General features: G+C 42.0%; 1 protein-coding gene across 1 annotated transcript; it reads left to right on the top strand.

Annotated features, from left to right (window-relative positions):
• Positions 1–1168: 1168 nt before the first annotated feature.
• On the top strand, positions 1169–18531 carry aebp1b (AE binding protein 1b). The gene is made up of 22 exons (XM_042487868.1): positions 1169–2302; positions 3320–3490; positions 3580–3654; positions 5642–5989; positions 7668–7742; positions 8304–8366; positions 8670–8747; positions 10651–10722; positions 10816–10925; positions 11351–11490; positions 11584–11668; positions 11773–11917; positions 12736–12824; positions 13324–13447; positions 13650–13846; positions 13995–14171; positions 15204–15370; positions 15542–16032; positions 16145–16284; positions 16391–16490; positions 16595–16761; positions 17615–18531. The coding sequence occupies exons 1-22, from the start codon at positions 2065–2067 to the stop codon at positions 17990–17992; spliced, it is 3630 nt and encodes a 1209-aa protein (XP_042343802.1). The 5' UTR covers positions 1169–2064; the 3' UTR covers positions 17993–18531.
• Positions 18532–18616: the final 85 nt, after the last annotated feature.

The raw sequence follows: 18616 nt of genomic DNA, 5'->3' as shown, positions 1-18616 counted from the left end.
TACTGTAGACTGAATAATCTGCTGCATTCTTCGCAGCCTTAGTCATATCCTCCATACATATGATTGCATGTTGCAATGCACTTTTCATCAAATCAGATTCTCCACGGCTTAATCCAATTCTGCTCCAACTGTCTTTACAATCTGAGGGTATATGAACTGAATTATTCTGAATTATTCTAGCAGGTGTGTGTGTGTGTGTGTGTGTGTGTGTGTGTGTGTGTGTGTGTGTGTGTGCGTGCCTGTGTGCCTGTTTGCCTGCGTTCACACGTGTGTGATCGCATGCGATGGGGTATTTGTGCCTCTGAGTGTCTTGTCTGAAAATTTGCTTAGTTTGAGGCCCTGGTGATTTTGCCTTAACAGAGTTAATAAGACTTTAGTGGGCTGTGTAGTAGTTTGATTGCACTGCATGTCTGGATAATAAACCTCCTCAAAACTGGGACAAAAACTTGAGCTGAGGTCATTGACTTTTTAGGAATGTCTGCATAAGTTGGGGAACACAAAGTCTTTTTCCACGTTGCACTTCTTCCTTACTTTAATTGCAGTGCTAATACATGCGTCTGACTTTATTAAGAATGTGGAAACTTGGACACCCCCAAAAAATGTCAATTCTGTGTAACATCGTAATCCACTGAAATATCCAAGAAATTGCAAGAAATTAGTAAAATGTAACAAAAAAAACAACAAAAACAAAAACAGGATTATTAGAGAATCTTTTTTGTTTGTTTTCACTTTATTTATTTGTTCAATTTTTTTTTTGCTAACTTTTGGGCCATGTCTTTTTAAGTTGATTGTTGCCTTCTCCCCATGCTTTTGCCATGAAATTAAACCAGTTTATTCAGGTTTTGAAGGATTAACCTGGAGTTAAATTTCAGGCCCAAATTGGATTTATCATATTCCTCACTTTGAAAAAAAAACAGCTCTAGATTACCAAAGAGGACAAGAAGTACCTTAACTAGACTGATGGTAAAAAATACCACACATTGAGCACTTGAAGGCCTTGACAAACTCTCCAAACAGTGGACAGAGCAGGAGGAGGAGGAGGAGGAAGAGGAGGAGGATGGGGGGATGGCAAATGAAAACATAAAATCTTAAAAGGTTATAATTCTGTCATCTGTTCAAACAATTCTCCTGTCCTGTGTGTGTGCTCCTCCATTGCCCCCTTGCCGACCATAACTTTTTCTCCAGAAGGGAGAGAGCGAGCTGTGCAACGCCATGAGGAAAGAATGACAGAGCGCCACAGAGACGAGAAGCAAGACAAAGACTCACTCCCAACCAAAACAAGTCCTGGACTGACAAAGAATTTATGTTCTACTCCTGCCTGTTTTCATTTTCTTTGAATTCCTCCCTCTGATGTTTAGTGGTGTTTGGTTTTGTTAACACACAAAATCCCTATCCTCCCCTTTTTGCCCCTTCCTCCTCCTCCCACTCCTCCTCTTCTTCCTCCTGCTGTGGAATTCAATGTCTTAGGAGACACTAGTCTCTCCTGCTGTTCTGCTCTGTGGTGAGTCTGCAGGGCGAAAGCTCTCATCGAGGAATTCAACAGGAGCTGCAGACGCAAAGAAGGAGCTGGTTTCATTCTCCAGCCCAGGAGGTGCAAGCCGTGCAGTCTGAGGCCTCACCTGCCTTTCTTCATCCTCCTCCCCCCATATCCTGTCTGAGCTTTGCACCTGTTGTGACTCGTCAGCCAGGTGAAGGGGATCCTCTGGCCGTTACGCTGTTGTTTCAGCTGACCATAGCTGCAGGGCAATTAGGAACACAGTCACTCATTTGACTGGATTGTTGCTTTGCTCTCTATCGCTCTCAGTCTCTCTCTCTATCCCACCTCCCTCTCCTCCCTGCCTATCCCTACCCCCTCCCACTTCATCTAGCCCAGTCTGAGTCTGGTTGACACTGTGGCTGTGAGTGGAGCTGCAGAAATTTCCTTACTGGAGCAAAAGTTTGGATCACATTGCAAGGACATAGGTAAGAAAGGGTGAAAAAGAATTTGTCTTGTGGATTCAGCATTGGACGGCTGAGACAGAAAACTCCAAACCAAAGGATTCTGCAGTTGGAAGAGCAGCAGGTATGAAAAGCCAGACTGCGGTTGTGTGTTTGGCTATGCTGGCCTTGTGCTGCCTGCTGATCCCCAGAGGAGGGGAGAGTGCTGGGGGGATTGTTTCTCTCCGGCAGACTGAAGAGGAGAAGCAAGCAGGGGATGAGCTGCGAGATGAGTCCCTGGATGACCCAGAAAGTGAGCAGGAACTCGTAGTGGACCCACTGAGAAGCAGGGACAAGAGAGACACAGAGGAGGCTGCACAGGCAGGTGAGTGGAAAGAATTTAACTGAAAAAAGTACAGATATAATACACAGACATGACATCAAACCTGTTTAGGTGCAGGCTGAGCTCCAACATGACATGGAAGAGCAAACACAGACACAGACACACACCAACTCATTGCATGACAGCTCCAACATGCATGAGAAAGTCCAGGTGCTCACCTGTCCAATGCGACCTCTGCACAGCAGGGAATAAACACAGCAGACTGGGGGGGTCAAAACAGACAAGAGAAGAAGACACTGAGTCTTCTGAGTCAAGCATCTTGCAGACAGATTTTTTATGGCACTGACCTTTTCCACTGCCACTGCACTCTTCCTAAAACGTTGTGATTAATGCTGACTCTGGTGCACGGTCACACTGGCAGAATGGAGATGGAAGACTGTTTCAATAAACCTCTTTTTCGTAGCTTTCTAACTGCGTAAGCTTCACATGTAATATACATCAGACCACACTACCTCTTTAATGAGTCTCCGTGATGGGTTTATGCATTGGTGGAGGTGATAGTGATATGTTTATTGACTATCTGGAAGGATTTTGTGTCATTAAAAGTGAAGTGTGGTTAATGGAGCACAACTAATGGAAAGAGAGGGAAGTGTTTTCCATGAAAGTGCGTCAAAACTTCAGACAACCTCAGAAGGAAATACTGATGGACCTGAAGCAACCACTGAAATGCATGTGGCTGTCTGGATTTTCCCTGGCTGGGTTGTGTTTTGACATTGCAAGAAAGAAATTATTGCATCATTTAATTCTTGCCTTGCTCATAAATGATACAAAGTGTTACATAAGTTTTACTTTAATACGAAGCTGCTTTCATCAAGTAATAATTTGGGAGACGATTGCTATAGCCAGATTTCCATCCGTTAAGAAATGCAGGAATATGAGCCGAAGAGGGTTCATTTAAATCATTTAAATCATTTAAATCGTTTAAATCGTGTACTTATTCTGAACAAAAATCAGTTTTGGGAAAAAATCTCTCTTCCCTTGTTTTCCTTGTCTTGTCAGGTGTTTTGGGAAGGGTGAAAAGAGCACCTGACGAGGGCAAAAAGAAGAAGAAGGACAAGAAGAAGAACAAAGAGCCAAAAGACCCCAAAGCAACCAAGAAGCCCAAATCCGACAAGAAGGGAAAGAAGAAGGACAAGCAGACAACCACAACTCCACCACCAACCACAACAGGTGAGGACAGATCAAAGCCGAGTTTGTACTTGAGTAACTTGGACTTGAATGAATGTGTTTACGACCTTTTGTCTGGCTGCTGCCTCCAGCGATCCCGACTGAACCGCCCACTGAACCACCCACTGAACCTGAGGTATACACTGACTACCCCTATCCTGATGTTGGTGAGTAATAAAAATGATTTTGATACATTTTATTTGTATAGCACCTTTTATACAAGAAATGCGGTCCAGCGTGCTTTACAACACAGAAATTACATGCACCAAGTGTTTCACATGAAAAGACACAGAAGACATAAAGACATAATAAAACCTGCATGTAAAAATAAGATTGGATCAGAGTAGAATACATACAATGCATCTTAACATAGATAAAACCCACTTGATAATACTAGTAAAAGTAAGATAAAAAATAAGGATAAAAGTAGAACGCACATAGCGCATAACATGAGATGGAGACTAAAACCCATTGAGATAATATTAAGAAAAAATAAAGCTAAAAACAGAGTGTATTAAATGCGTAAAACTAAGGAAAATACAACATTTTAAAAAGTAACGCACATAGGGACTGTACTGAAATAAATAGTCATCTTGATATCTTGATATAAACTCTGCCCTGCATCACACATCAAAGTCTATTTACAGGTCTTGGGGAATACTACTGCATATGTGAAAAAAATGTATAAAGCATTTTTCTGGCTCCAGAGGGAGTGGTGTGTTGTCTGAGAAACTGGCTCAGGTAATGTCACATAACTCAATGTCAGTTGGGGCCAAAGATCTCAAGTTTGAAAATGAAAAAAATCTTAGGGTGTGGACTTAGAAAAAAAGTGAGCCTAACAGACTCTGTAGCCTGCTCCTTCTCTCCGCCTAAGGCCAGCGGTTTTTGGTTACTTTAGCTGCCACTAGCATAACCATGGATGTCTAAAGAGAAGTGGATACAACATTGGAGGCAGGGCCCTGTTTATTCCTGCAAAAGTTGCTCAGTGGCGCATGAAACTAATAACGTTTAATCTCCTATGTGTAAATTACCCTGATCTTCTACTTCATAAGGTCAATAGAGCAAGTGCACTGGAGACTTTACCAGTCAGCAGCTAGCTTTCAGTTTAGCCCTCTGCTAACTTGGATGGGGATGAAATTTTTTAATTGTGCTGCTCCTCGAGAATTTCGAAAATGCTGTTGGAACAAACTGATCAAATCCTGATAGTGAAACAACTCATTGTGAGAGGCTTGTGCCACTCATAAAATGTGTCCACTGATTTAAAGATGTCTTTTTTACAACATAAGTCTTTGGGGGGTCTTTTTTGGGTCTAATGACATCACATGCCAAGACCTGAGGGTTGTAGTTCATGGTTTGGCCACCATGTTAAATAGACTTCAAATTCAGCCTCACTTTTTGGGGGCCTGAGCATAACACACCTGAGTCACTGACCAAACTGTTGGTGGTTGAGTTGCTTTGAGCGTAAGGTAGGCTCCATGTTTTGAGAAAGAGAACAAGTGCATGGACTTTTATTCTGATTTCTATACATTGTGTATCTGACAACTATCAGGAGTTGCAATCTACTTTAATATTTAGGGCATAACACAAATTTTCCCAATTGCCACACACAATATAGGCCAACTTTATATGACATTCTTAACTTTTTTTCAAAGTTGTGACGATGCAGAAGAAAGGAACAGACAACTTTAGGTAGAAATAAGATGTCAGAGACAAAAACTCAACCCTAACCCTCTTCAAACCTCCACTCCTCCATGATAGTTTGTGTACAGTTCATTTGGGAATTTAAGGCACCATGTAGGAGGTAACTCTGGAGCAGTCCAATTTCCCTCTGTCCTAACACTAACATTATCTCATTTACAGGCAAAACATTATCTAATGAAATAACAACTTGGACAGATTAAAATTGGATGTTTAAAAAAAGTACTATTCAGCTGTCATAACAATACTTTCCTGAACACAAGTCCAAAAACATAATTTTGGAAATCAAACAACCACATCGTATTTACTTCAGTCAGCTTCTAGTAAAAATTACTGTGTCATATTTATTTCAGTGTTGTTTATAGTTTTGCATATTTCAGTCACATTCCATGTAGGAACGAAATCAGTGTAAAAATAGAAGTATCTATGAATATAAACCATCTGTTCCCCTGTCAGACGATTACTGGAAACCAGACGATGACTACTGGGATGAGCCCACACCAGCCAGGCCTCAGCCCAAGGCTCCGAGCACAGATCCTCCATACGACTACTGGAAGCCCGAGGAGGAAGATCCAGCTGCTCCAGTGACAGACAACTACGATGATTACTGGAGACCAGAGAGCAAACAGCCCTCCACGCCAGCACCTGATGCCTACGATGACTACTGGACGCCAGACGACAAGGACGTTTATGCTCCTGTGACTGATAACTATGACATCTACTGGAAAGAGGTGGAGCCAACGCCCCCTGCCCCTGAGGTTGATGGGAAGGCCGGGACAGATGATGATTACTGGGACGCCACATGTATGTCTGTTTTATTTGACTAAGGATGTTTCCTAGGTGACAGTTTATCATACAGGAATATGATGAAACTATTATGACCCCTTGGGAGCTTTATAGTTGCAATAATTGTTGAGATTTATTGCTTTTGAGATAACTTAAATGTTTTAAAGTAGGCAGATTTAAGAAACTAGTTGGAGCCAACAACTATTTGCTTATATTCCCAAGGGCTGTCTAATTTAATTTACAGTGGCATTTGTTTTCACAAGCAGTTTCGAGTTTGATTCCTCCATGCACCCCACTGACTCATCACTACTGCTTTTGCTGTGTTGCTAACAGCCAAACATGGATCAGTGAATCCTGGTTTGAATTCTGAGTCTGAAATGTGCTTTAAAAAACAGTGGGTGGGTGGTTCAAGTAGATCTCCATTGTGGATCATGTTGTTTTCATTTTCATCAAAGTGAGGACTGTGTGACTCATCTGCAACACTAGAAACAGACACATAACTTTCCTCAGAGGTCCAGTGTGTAGGATTTAGGGGAATCTATTGGCAGAAATAGAATATAGTACAACAAGTATGTTTTAATTGTTTATAATCACCTAAGAATAAGTATTGTGTTTTCCTTACCTTACAATGAGCTGCTTAGATCTGTATAGTGACCGGGTCTTCTACCATGTTGCAAACCATGTTTCTTCAATTGTCTAGACCTAATGACCGAAAACACTGGCTCAACGCGGGGCCATTTTCGGTTTCACGTTTTTGCATTGGCCACTGTAGTTCTCTCAACACTTGGCACATGGGAGATGTTTCAGTTACTTGCAATCTCCAGCTGCTAAATGCCACTACGTCCGACAAACTAGAGTTTTAAATAAGAAAAAAAGATGGCTTTCTGGAGAATTTTAGCCCAATACAATGCGTGCTGGGTAATAAGCTCGCCATGTTTTTCAACAACTTGATTTAGTGTGTTCAGTGAATGAGAATGAATCACAGCTAAAAACATCTGAAGTTATTATGACTCACTGGTTAGTTACCACAGCTAAAAATTTTAGTTGAAATAGTGATCTTTTTTTTCTATGTCTGAATAATTCGGAGTATATGCTAAAAACTTTACAGTAAAAAGATGTGTTTGAATCTTGACATAATGGGAAAAATCATCTGTCTGAAACAATATTTCGACCAAGACACACTTAAACTAAGCAAGGATAATACAGTTTACGTTTCATGTGTCTGTGATAACATCCACTGGCTGATATTTAATACAATATCTTCCAATTTCAGGCCTCTGATTATCAAAATGCATCATTTTATCCTTTTCATACAACAAACTTCTAATACTAGGTACAATCATCCTTCAGGATGTTATTCACAGATAAAGTGAAAACTTTTACAATCATCCCTATCACTTCCAGCCTCCATCGACCTAAAGTCAGCAGTTACTCAATAAGTTTTTCCACAGGCTCAGATGTAGGAAACAATGTGTCGTGTGGCTGTGCAACACTCATCTGGCCCGGGCTGATATGTTCTCATTACTTTGTATTTCCAGCGTACTGTACCTCTGTTCTTCCAACATTTCCATTGATTCACTCACACTCGCCCGTCCTGCCTTTCCTGTCACTTTCTCCTGTTTCTGCGTCTCTTTCTGACACTTAAATAATCCTTCTGTTTGAGCTTTTGTGTTTTATTTTTTTTCCACTCCTGTAGTTGAAGTGCCAGAAAATCTTCCATTCCCTGATGGTAAAGAGATCGACCCTGATATCAGAGTAGAAACTCTACCAGGTAACAGCTGTCACTCATACACATTAGAAATTCAATTATCATCTGTTAATCGATAAACCAGATTTTCAATTATGTTTTTCAACAAGTGAGAACTCTCTGTAGGCTTGTGATGCAGATGAAATGTCCGTTCCATCTGTGCCTTTAGGCTGGGAGCAGATGAGAAATCATGAGCAACACATGGGAATAAAATAATAGTGAGTCTGTGAGCTAACCTGCCCTACTTTTCAAACAGGAGTGGGCGGGTTTGCTTGGTTCCTCAGAGTCATTAAAACTTTCCTCAGTTCTGATGTGGAATTTAAACAAGAGCCCTGTCATCAGATGACGTCGCTGTTATGATTCTCGTGAATGTAAATAAAAGATTTAACAACTTAATTACACGGTGGGCGTCGCAGTGGCATCCAAATGGAGAGCAGTTGTTGTGGCTGAATAAATCAGGGCTGTACTAACCTGTAAAACTTTATTTAACCATGTCATCTTATAAAATCTCACTTTTAGTGTAGCATTGCCTCTGACTGATTGAATGGGATGTCTGACTTGACTTTTCTTTTTTTTTTCACACAGAGGAGCCCACAGCCACTCCTCCCTATGAGGGGACGTGGTATGATGATTACGACGAATATGGAAGTATGTGCACACAGGCATGACACTGAAACATATCCATACTGAATGTTTTATGTTAAGTCCACTGGTTAAGCTGCAGTGAGACTTCCTGCCAGTAAAGCAGAGAGCAGGAGAAAGGGATGAATGGCAGGTCAATAACTTTCCAGATTTACAAATGATCCTTTGTGACCTTTTTTTTTTTTTTTTTTTTCCAGTTTATGGTTCCTAATAGCTTGCAAAAACCCAGAAAGACATACATCCACACTGCTGAACACTCAGCTGCTGTGTTAAAAGTATTTCTATAAAATTATCCTCTATTTTCCACAGGGAGGAAAGAGTCAGAGGACAAATGGATGGAGAAGGAGAGAGAGAGAGCAGCAAAAGAAAGAGAGAGGGAAGAGAAAGGTAAGAAAACCCAGATGTGATTTTTTTTTCTTCTCTTGCATAACACCACTCTACACAATCATGACAGAATACATAGTGTAGCCGAACGCAACCTGTGACCCAAGTGCAAAAGGACTAACAGATAACAGCTCCAAGGTGATCACTCCCTGGGATCACATTTCTGCTCTAACAGAGTGCAGATGTGACGTCCCACCACGCCAATGTAAAAGTGTGAAGCGGGGCCTTTGGTATTTGCTTTAACTTGCACAGCAGCAACAAAAGTTTATCCCTCCACAACAAAGTGGAGATTATTCAAAAGAAGTTCAGAAAGCTCTTGTGAGCTGGACCGAAGCGCAGGGAGTGAGAGCGGGAGGCCAGCTGAGAATGAGCTGTGTGCAGCGGATTAGTGTGTGTAAGTGATTAAGGAAGGAAGACACATGAGAGAATTAGCAGGCAAAGGATGTTGCAATGTACGGCTCTAAAATACTCACATCACATTCAGCTCTTTTTTCGCCACGTCTCTACTGTGTGTAGCAAGGTTAGCCGGCGGTTAAGGCGAGCCTGGAGACGATGATATATCACACTGTCAGGACTGATGTCAAAAGGGCAGTTCTTGTGTGAATGGTTCACTGCTATCTGGGTTTAAGGTGAAAGGCATGCTTAGCTAGCTTTAAGGTTTAGTGTGTTGGTTTTAAAGGGATAAATTGGCATAGATGGAATATAATATTAAGTAGGTTTTCTTTAGTGCATAATTACCTTAAAAAAAGAGTTGTTATGTTTTCGTTACCTTAGAATGAGCCCTTTATATCATACATAGGGAGCGGGTCCTTGTCCACAGGGTGTGTAATGGTGCACAGCCTTGTTTTTACGGTAGCCCTGAACAGACAAATCAAACACTGATGCTAGATACAGTCATTCACATTTTTATGGTGGTCACCATAGCTAGGAGCCCCTTTGTGATGAGCAGCGTTGGAAAAAAACACAGATTTTTAACGTGAAACTGCTTTATTCTGTGTTTTTACCCTTCTAAATCTGTGGGTTTTGTTTATTTTGGAGAGGAAGAGACCTCTGCAAATAATTCAGTTACTAGTAAAAAAAACTCCTGAAGGTCCTCATTTTAAGTTCTCAGAAGAAAAATGTGAGCAAACATTGGGTGGTGCTGCGCTAACTGTGATGAACCAAACAGGGTAGAAGAAACATAAAATGTTTAAATCACCTGACCCATTGTTTTGGAGAGACCTCTGTGGATAATCTAACTTCCGGTAAAAAAAACCTCACAATTAACAGTGAAGGAATTCAGTCCATAAGAAGTTCAGCTGGTTGCAATCTGTAATCCTCACTGGTTGATATCACCAAATCCTACACACTGCTTCTTTAACTTCAGACGATTCTGCAGTGTGACGCACTCATCTGTAACACAGAGACATAAAGGCAGATGTATGTCTCCACCTAAAGACATAAGTGAGTGTCAATGAGTGCATGTGTTTGTCCACTTGTGCATGTGTGTACAACATGTTTCACATTCCCGCTGTCAGTAAGACTATTGGCAGCCATACCACCAGCAACAAACCATATGGTGTCGATGTGTCACACAGTCCAGTGTCAGAATATGACTTATGATAGTGATAGATGGGATTCAGCAGGGTTTTTCAGTAGTGAACTCTGTGGGTTAAGATGATCTGAATTTGATCAGCGCACACTTGGACTCTGAAGGTAATCACGTTTTTTTTCCACCATACTCCAGCCCTCCAGGTCCTCTTGTGGATTTTTGTCAAATAACATTTGCCAAATAACGATGAGTTCCTAGATTATTTCTGGGCAGAGAGAGAGATAGAGAGAGAGAGTGAGAGAGAGAGAAAGAAAATATTCAGCCAAGACAGCACAATTTATTTGGCATTAAGTCTGTTTTTCTGACTTCTGCCAGAGCGAGCACAGAAACTGAAGGAGGCAGAAGAGCGGGCCAAGAACAGACCACGTGTCTATAAGGAGCCAAAGAGTAAGTCGACGTCTGTTTAAGCTGTGGAAAACATTGCATAAGCTTTGCTAATACAATTAACATATCATTTGATTTTCTCTGTGTACGTGGCAGAGTGTCCTCCCTTGGGGATGGAGTCCCATAAGATCGAGGCAGACCAGCTTTCAGCCTCCTCTATGTCTCAGTATATCTTTGCACCTCAGAGGGCGCGCCTCAACATGCAGGTACACAACAATCTGAGCCGGACTGCTTAGGTCTGAACGCTTACACGCAGCTATCACTTACATACTGCCAGGCCTTGAAATAAACACCAGCTACCAGCCGCATGTTGGAAAATACTGTTATGGCTGAGTCTGTCGCTTCCATTAGCTGCTTTGAGTGTTTATGTTCACAGTCTTTATAGCCTAAGAATCTTTTTAGCAGCTAAGTCATTAAATCAGCTGTTAAACCTTGCTTACCACTGCTGATTTTTTATTCAAACTTTGAACAATTAACTCCAAATTATCATGGCGTCTGTGATGTACATGCAGAGTTTGAATTAAATTACTTGCTTGTCGGTGCATGATAAGCTGATATTTGAAGTTAATATGTGGGTTCAAAATGAGTCAAAGCACCCAGCAGCGTGTGTTGTGGCCTCTGTGGTTCCCAGGGCTCAGATGATGAGGATAACATGAGAGGGGGAGCGTGGTGTGCAAACTCCGAGGACAGGACCCACTGGTTTGAGATTGATGCTCGCAAGGAGACAGAGTTCACTGGAGTCATAACACAAGGACGAGACTCCTCGGTCGAGTAAGACACAAACATGCACAAACACACGGACGACTACACTGAGTTTTTCCGTTTCTAAACTCAACATGTTGCCCACGTATTTTCTCATTTCAGCAATGATTTCGTGATGTCCTACTTCCTGGCGTTCAGCAATGACAGCCGAGAATGGACCACCATCCATGATGGATATGCTGACTGGGTGAGCACACTCAAAATGATGTCACTTCCTTGGGCACCATGTATGGTACAATGCCCCCCTCCTCTTCCTCTTACTCACTTATCTTCCTCTTTTCTGTCGCCCAGCTGTTCTTTGGAAACAGTGATAAAGACACTCCAGTAATGAACCAGCTGGCAGAGCCCGTGCTGGCCCGCTACATACGAATCATCCCTCAGAGCTGGAACGGCACTCTGTGTATGAGGCTGGAGGTCCTCGGTTGCCCCCTGCCTGGTGAGCCTTGAGCACATTAAAGCTGGTTTTGGTAACGTTCATAAAAATATATATTTTTGTCATGTTTGCTGTAACTGTCACAACATTAGTACAGCACTAAATAAGACAGATTATCTGTAAAATAAATCATACTTTTCTGCCTCCTCTTTAAAGCATCTAATGGTCTCACAGCACGTTAACAAAAACAACCAATAAAAGTCAAGGAGTCTCTAACGCATCTATCAATAATGTCAATCTCTGTTTGTCAACTGCTGTAAAGATGTCAAACTAGGCAGTGCCGATCAAGTATAAATCAAGATTCTGCAACTACATTGCCTGTTTCTTGCTTAAATGTGTTCAGAAACATATTTTAATGTACTGTTTAGCTGTTAAATGAGAGAATTTGTGACCCAACCGCCATGTTTGTAACAGCTGAGCCTAAACAGAACACTGCCTGCTGGCCAGATCCGTCTTTCTCATTTTACAGCTAAACAGTACACTAAAAATTGTCCCTGAAAACATCTGGGGTAAGAATTAGGCAATGTAGTAACAGAATCTTGGTTCATATTTGATCAGCGCTGCCTAGTTTGATAGTTTGACTGCAGTTCGCAGAGTAATTGACATGATTGCAGCTGCTTTCGAGACACCTTGGAGAGGGAACATGATTTTTTTTCACACATTATATGTCTCATGTACTACTGTGTGGATGTAGTGACAGTTTAAGCAAATATTTCAAAAAGTAATTTTTATAAAGTTGCCATGTGTGGCTTTAACATGCTTTTACATTCACTCACACTAAAACACACAAAGCTGACGATACGTTTTATTCTGTTTCACAGATCCAGTGGATCTTCACTACAGGCAAAACGAAGTGACTCCAGTTGATTACTTGAAGTTCACACATCACAGCTATTCAGATATGGTTACAGTGAGTGTCCTCACATATGGACCTTCTTAATGTTTGCTGGCTGATTGAATTCCACAGGGAAACCTCAGCTATTTTCCCAAACACAAAAAAAAGTTTCTCAGGAACAATTAAATATTTAACCAGGAGGTCTGCTTTAATCCCATTTAATATAAAATTATATTAAAACCCCTGCAGAGGGATAATCCTTCATCAGTTTGTTGTTTCAACCACCAGAGGGCAACATGACCTTTACACATTGATGTAATGCTCATTATAAACACAGTGTACAATTTTCAAAACTGTTAAAAAGCAGTATTATTGATTTTTTGTGCTTTCCAATAGCACAGATGAATCAGATTGACCTATTTACTCAATAAGCTGCAGGCATGTTTTGCTGCAGTGACACATCTGTGTAAAAGTGATTTAAATAGTCGCCATTGGCTGTTTTATAAATAATTTGTAAAAATAATGATATAGAATACCTTGCGCACTGACTGTTTTCATTGTCTCATGTGTTCAGCTTATGAAGTCAGTAAATGCAGAGTGTCCCAACATCACCCACATCTACAGCCTGGGCCAAAGCACCAAGGGACTGGATATCCTGGCCATGATCATCTCAGGCAACCCCACAGAGCATGAAATAGGTGGGCCTGTGTTCATACAACCATGAAACAGACAGATACAACCAACACTTAAATCCTGATTGGTTTAATTAAACACCTGAGGACTGTTGGGCCCCAGTGGCACCACCGATGAGTCTTTTAAATCCAAATAAACACCAGGTGGAAGTCAGCAGATTATGGTTGAGGGACAAACAACTATATTCTTTTCCGGTTGTCTCTGCAGGTGAGCCAGAGATACGCTTCACGGCAGGTCTCCACGGAAATGAGGCAGTAGGTCGGGAGATGATTCTGCTTCTTATGCAGTACCTGTGCAAAGAATACAAAGACAGAAACCCCAGAGCCCAGCGGCTGATAGAGGCAATTCGCATCCACCTGGTGCCATCGCTCAACCCTGATGGGCATGTGGAAGCTTTTGAAGCGGTCAGTGATCATTAAAAAAAATCACATGTTTCCACTTAACTGGCAAACAAAAGAGAGAAACAAATAGGAAATACCAGTGAATCATGCTGTTGTAGTGGTCTGGAGTGTCTTGGCTCAATGCCTCACTTGTACAAATTTTCCCCCGCAGGGATCAGAGCTGAGTGGATGGACCACAGGACACTTCACTGAGGGCGGCTTTGACATCTTCCAGAACTTTCCTGATCTGAACAGTATCCTGTGGGATGCTGAAGATAAGGGCATGGTGCCCAAACTCACACCCAATCACCACGTGCCCATACCAGAGAGCTTTGACACTAACGGCTCGGTAAGGAGGGGGGTATTGTTGTCTCACAACCAGCTAATCATAAAGACCGCCAGTTGGGTTTTGTCATAAGGAAACTGGTCACAACACACTTCCTGTAGTTTGCCCTTAAAGCTACCATTGTTAACTTTTATAGAAATAAGTTTTTGTCACATTTGCTGAAAGTGACAGTATATCCTGACAGTAGTACATGAGACAGTCCGTGAACATTATCATGTTCCTTGTCCTGGTTGTGCATTTAATGGCATTTGCTAGAATCCACTGTGGCTGAAAGAAAACAACCAATCAGAACGGATGAGTCTCTTACACAGCTGTCAATCATGGTAATCACCGCTTGTGAACTGCAGCCAAAACTGTTAAACTGGGCAGTGCTGATAAATGTTGATCAAGATTCTGTCACTGCGTTGCAATTTCTCCCTTCAAATGTTTTCAAAAACATACTTTCAATGTACTGTTAAGCTGTAAAATGAAAAAGTTTGCTCCAGCCGGTGGGCAGTGCTTTGTTGGCTAGACTGTTTTCAGTATGGCAGTTGGGTCACAACTTTCTAATTTTACATCCAAACAGTACACTTAAATATGTCTGAAAACATTTGAGATGAGAAAAAGCCAATGCAGTAAAAAAAAAAAAGTCTTGATTGATGTTTGATAAGTGCTGCCTAGTTTGACTGTAGCTGATGATCAGTGATTGACAGCTACGTTTGAGACTCCTTGGTTCTGATTGGTTGCTAGTCTAGTGTAGTCTTGCAAATGCCATTAGAAGCACTAAGGGGAGGAAGAACACGTTTGTTTGTTTTTTTATCTGCCTTATGAAATAATGTGAGGATATGGAGACAGTTTCAGCAAAATCGACAAAGTTATCAACTACAGCTTTAAAAGTTCTCCCTATATACAAGTGTTTTGTTTTTTTTTGTTTTGTTTTTTACTGTACAATGAATGTAAAATGCTGTTGTAATTTGACAAAAGTGGCTGTGGTCTACTCAGTAAGAAAAAATGAGGATATACTGTGCTTACATGGTCTTCCTGTTTTTGTTCCAGATTGCTGTGGAAACCAGGGCCATAATCTCATGGATGAAAAGCTATCCATTTGTGTTAGGTGCAAACTTCCAGGGCGGGGAGACAATTGTAGCCTACCCTTATGACAGCTTACGTCTCAACAAGGCTGCTGCTGAGAGCCAGAAACCCCATAGCCGCAAGAAGAGACAGTATGAATTTTACCTTTTGACAATGCGCTCTGTTGCTGTTGTTGTTTCCCTGCTTTACACATTTATTTTCCAAACTGTTTTCCCTACCTTTCGCCTACTTAGCCCTCCATGAACCCTTCTCAGTTACAGTTCCAATCACGTAAAATAATAACTAGAATAATTTTCTTATAGGTATGAAGAGGAAGGTTTTGATGTGACAGAGTGGGGGCGGGGCTACCATGAGGAGCCAGATGAAGACTGGAGAGGACGGGGATATGGAGAGCCGGAAGAGGAAAGGAGGGGCTATGACCACGGTTACGACCATGGCTACGACCACCACCACCAAGGTTACAACCAAGGTTACAACCAAGGTTACAGCCAAGGTTACGACCATGGCTATGACCACAACCAAGGTTACGATCACGGCTACGACCACAACCAAGGTTACGGCCACAGAGAGGATGAAGAGGATGATAGAGGAAGAAGTGCTGGGTACCAGTACGCTGAGCCCGAAGATGAGCCTCGGGTGATCGCAGACGAGTCCCTCTTCAGGTGGCTGGCTGTCTCCTACGCCTCCACACACCTGACCATGACACACAGCTACCATGGCTCCTGCCATGGAGACTCCTCTGCCGGGATGCACGGCATTGTCAACCGGGCCAAATGGAAGCCAATCACAGGAAGTAAGTGGAGAGGTTTATCATCTGTTTTGGATGTATTTATAACACACTCTGGTGGACAATATGTGTAGTGCAGACTGTGAAGTTATCGTGTGTGTGTTTCCCTCCTCTTTAGGTATGAATGATTTCAGCTACCTGCACACCAACTGTTTTGAGTTGTCTATATTCCTGGGATGTGATAAGTTCCCTCATGAGAGTGAGTTGGCATACGAGTGGGAGAAGAACAGAGAAGCAATGCTCATCTTCATGGAGCAGGTCAGTCACACACACACACACACACACATACATACACACAAAGGCAGCATGTGATATACAGTGTACTGACATTCCCCTCTTCAAACTATCCGCCCTCTCTGTCTAGGTGCACCGCGGCATCAGAGGCATCGTGAAGGATCAGCAGGGGAATCCCATTGCAAACGCTACTATTTCTGTAGAGGGGATAAACCATGATGTCACCACAGGTGCGGTGAAAGACTTCTTCTTGTGTCTCATATGTTTTAACTCAGGTGCTTTGACACACAACATAAATTAAAACAAAACGCCTGTCCTGTCTTTGTTACTGTAGCACCAACAGGGGACTACTGGCGGCTGCTTAACCCGGGTGAGTACCGTGTGACGGCTCGAGCTGAGGGTTTCTCCCCTGTGACCAAACTGTGTGTGGTGGGGTACCAGTCAGGAGCCACTGCCTGCAGCTTCAACTTGGCCAAGTCCAACTGGGACCGCATTAAACAGGTAAAGTGCTGCACTCCTGAGCTGATCACACCCTACAGCAGGCATTCTCAACTTTTAAGGTTTCCCACACATTTATTTATGGCAGCACACCCCAATTAAAATATCTGCCGCCACCTATTGTTTTAATTTTTGGAGCGGAACCATTCATCAGAAGCGCTATTGGAATAAATACGGCGTATGGTTATCGATTGCACCACGCTGTCGGAGCATAGAGTGTACTCTGGGGACAGACAGAGCAGCAGAACGTCGGGGCAGTGAAAGTGAAATGCAACCATTCATTACGCTAGGTCTAAAAGTTTGCAGCAGCTGTTTTGCTCTATCTTATTAGCTTTGGCTGGATCAATTGATCAGTTATCCACCCTGTGACTTAAACTACGCAAACTGCTGCTGAGGGAAGAAAAAAAATCAAGAGGAGTTCCACCTGCGCTGTGTTCCTGGACTCACAAAAACATCAGAATTTACAGAGGCCACCATATTATAAAAAAAGACACACAAAGATACAAAACGGCAGGAAGTTTGCCTACCACTCCCCATCGTCTACTACTGCCACACATACTCGAATTTAGTGGGAAACACAGACCTCAGCATAAATGAATGCATGTTTTCAACCTTTTGACATCTGCTTTTCTCACTCATCTTTGCCAAGAGGCAAATCCAGTCACAGCAGCTCTGCACAGTAGAAAAAAACAAACATCCCAGTTAGTCAGTTTATTTTCACTATTATTTGGAGAATGGTTGGGGGACTTCCAGCACTCTCATAGCGGGCCAGATTGGGCCCAAGGGGTCTAAATTGAGTATGACAAGTTTTTGTCTATCCAATACTTAATGAAGTTTCTTAATAATTTCTCTGCAGATTATGGCCCTCCATGGCAACAAGCCAATTCGACTTAGCTACAGCAACAACAGAGTACAGTACCCCGCAGTTTCTAATGGCAACAGGCGCGTGTTCAACGGCAACACTGGGTATTCAGGGAATTCACAAATCAGCTCTGAACGGCAGAGGAGGCTCCGGATAGCACGTCTCCGTCGCCTTCGACAACAGAGATTACTTAGGTTAAGATCAACGACGACGTTACCCCCGACGACAACAACCACTATTCCCACAACACCAGAGACCACCACATCCTGGTACGACTCATGGCTCATAGGAGAGGGTCAGTCATCGACGCCTGGCGGTTTCACAGACTCCATCCTGGACTATAACTATGAGTACAAGATCGATGACTATTAAACTTGAGACACACGGCCCCCCGATTCCTTAAATATGAAACTCTCCTACAAGTAGTTCTCATTGCCATGTTGTACTCTGTGCAGGCTGAAGGAGAATAAAACGAGGAATCCTGTCTTTGTACAACATACAATGGGAACGTACAGAATATTAACTACATTAATTGTATAAAGATAGTGTATCTGTTACCTAACAAAACACCTCTCCACAGAAATGGACCTTGGTAATTAATAGTATTTCAGTTTGACACCTCACACTGCATTTTTCACTTGTCATTCAGTCTTTTTGCTTCAGAAATAGATGTTTATTGTGGGTTCACATTAAAAAAGTAATGATCTTTTCTTTGCTTCACCAGAGTTGAATTATTTACACAGTCTTCATCCATGACAGAAATATTTTTTACAGTATGAACAATCAATAAAGGTTTAAAAAGCATTTGTTCGTAGTTGGTAACAGAATCAGAGGAGGGAGAGGGGCTTTTGTCATGTTGCCTCAGACAGCTGGAGTAGTTATTTTTCAAATAAAGGCTTGTTAATACAAAATGTTTTAATTCTTTTTTTAGCACCATTGTGAGCAGAGTGGATATCAGTGCCGTTTTATCTCTTACGCTTTTATGAAAAAACATCT

This window comes from Plectropomus leopardus, chromosome 6 (genome assembly GCF_008729295.1).
Source record: "Plectropomus leopardus isolate mb chromosome 6, YSFRI_Pleo_2.0, whole genome shotgun sequence".
NCBI lineage: Eukaryota > Metazoa > Chordata > Actinopteri > Perciformes > Serranidae > Plectropomus > Plectropomus leopardus.
This window is presented reverse-complemented; position numbering and strand designations above follow the sequence as displayed.

Bases quoted from the DNA above. Each gene is read 5' to 3' on its own strand.
- aebp1b (XM_042487868.1), top strand. From the start codon at position 2,065: ATGAAAAGCCAGACTGCGGTTGTGTGTTTGGCTATGCTGGCCTTGTGC. The intron at 3,655-5,641 runs GTGAGTAATAAA...TTCCCCTGTCAG, and splicing joins CTACCCCTATCCTGATGTTG to ACGATTACTGGAAACCAGAC. The intron at 11,491-11,583 runs GTAAGACACAAA...TTCTCATTTCAG, and splicing joins GGACGAGACTCCTCGGTCGA to CAATGATTTCGTGATGTCCT.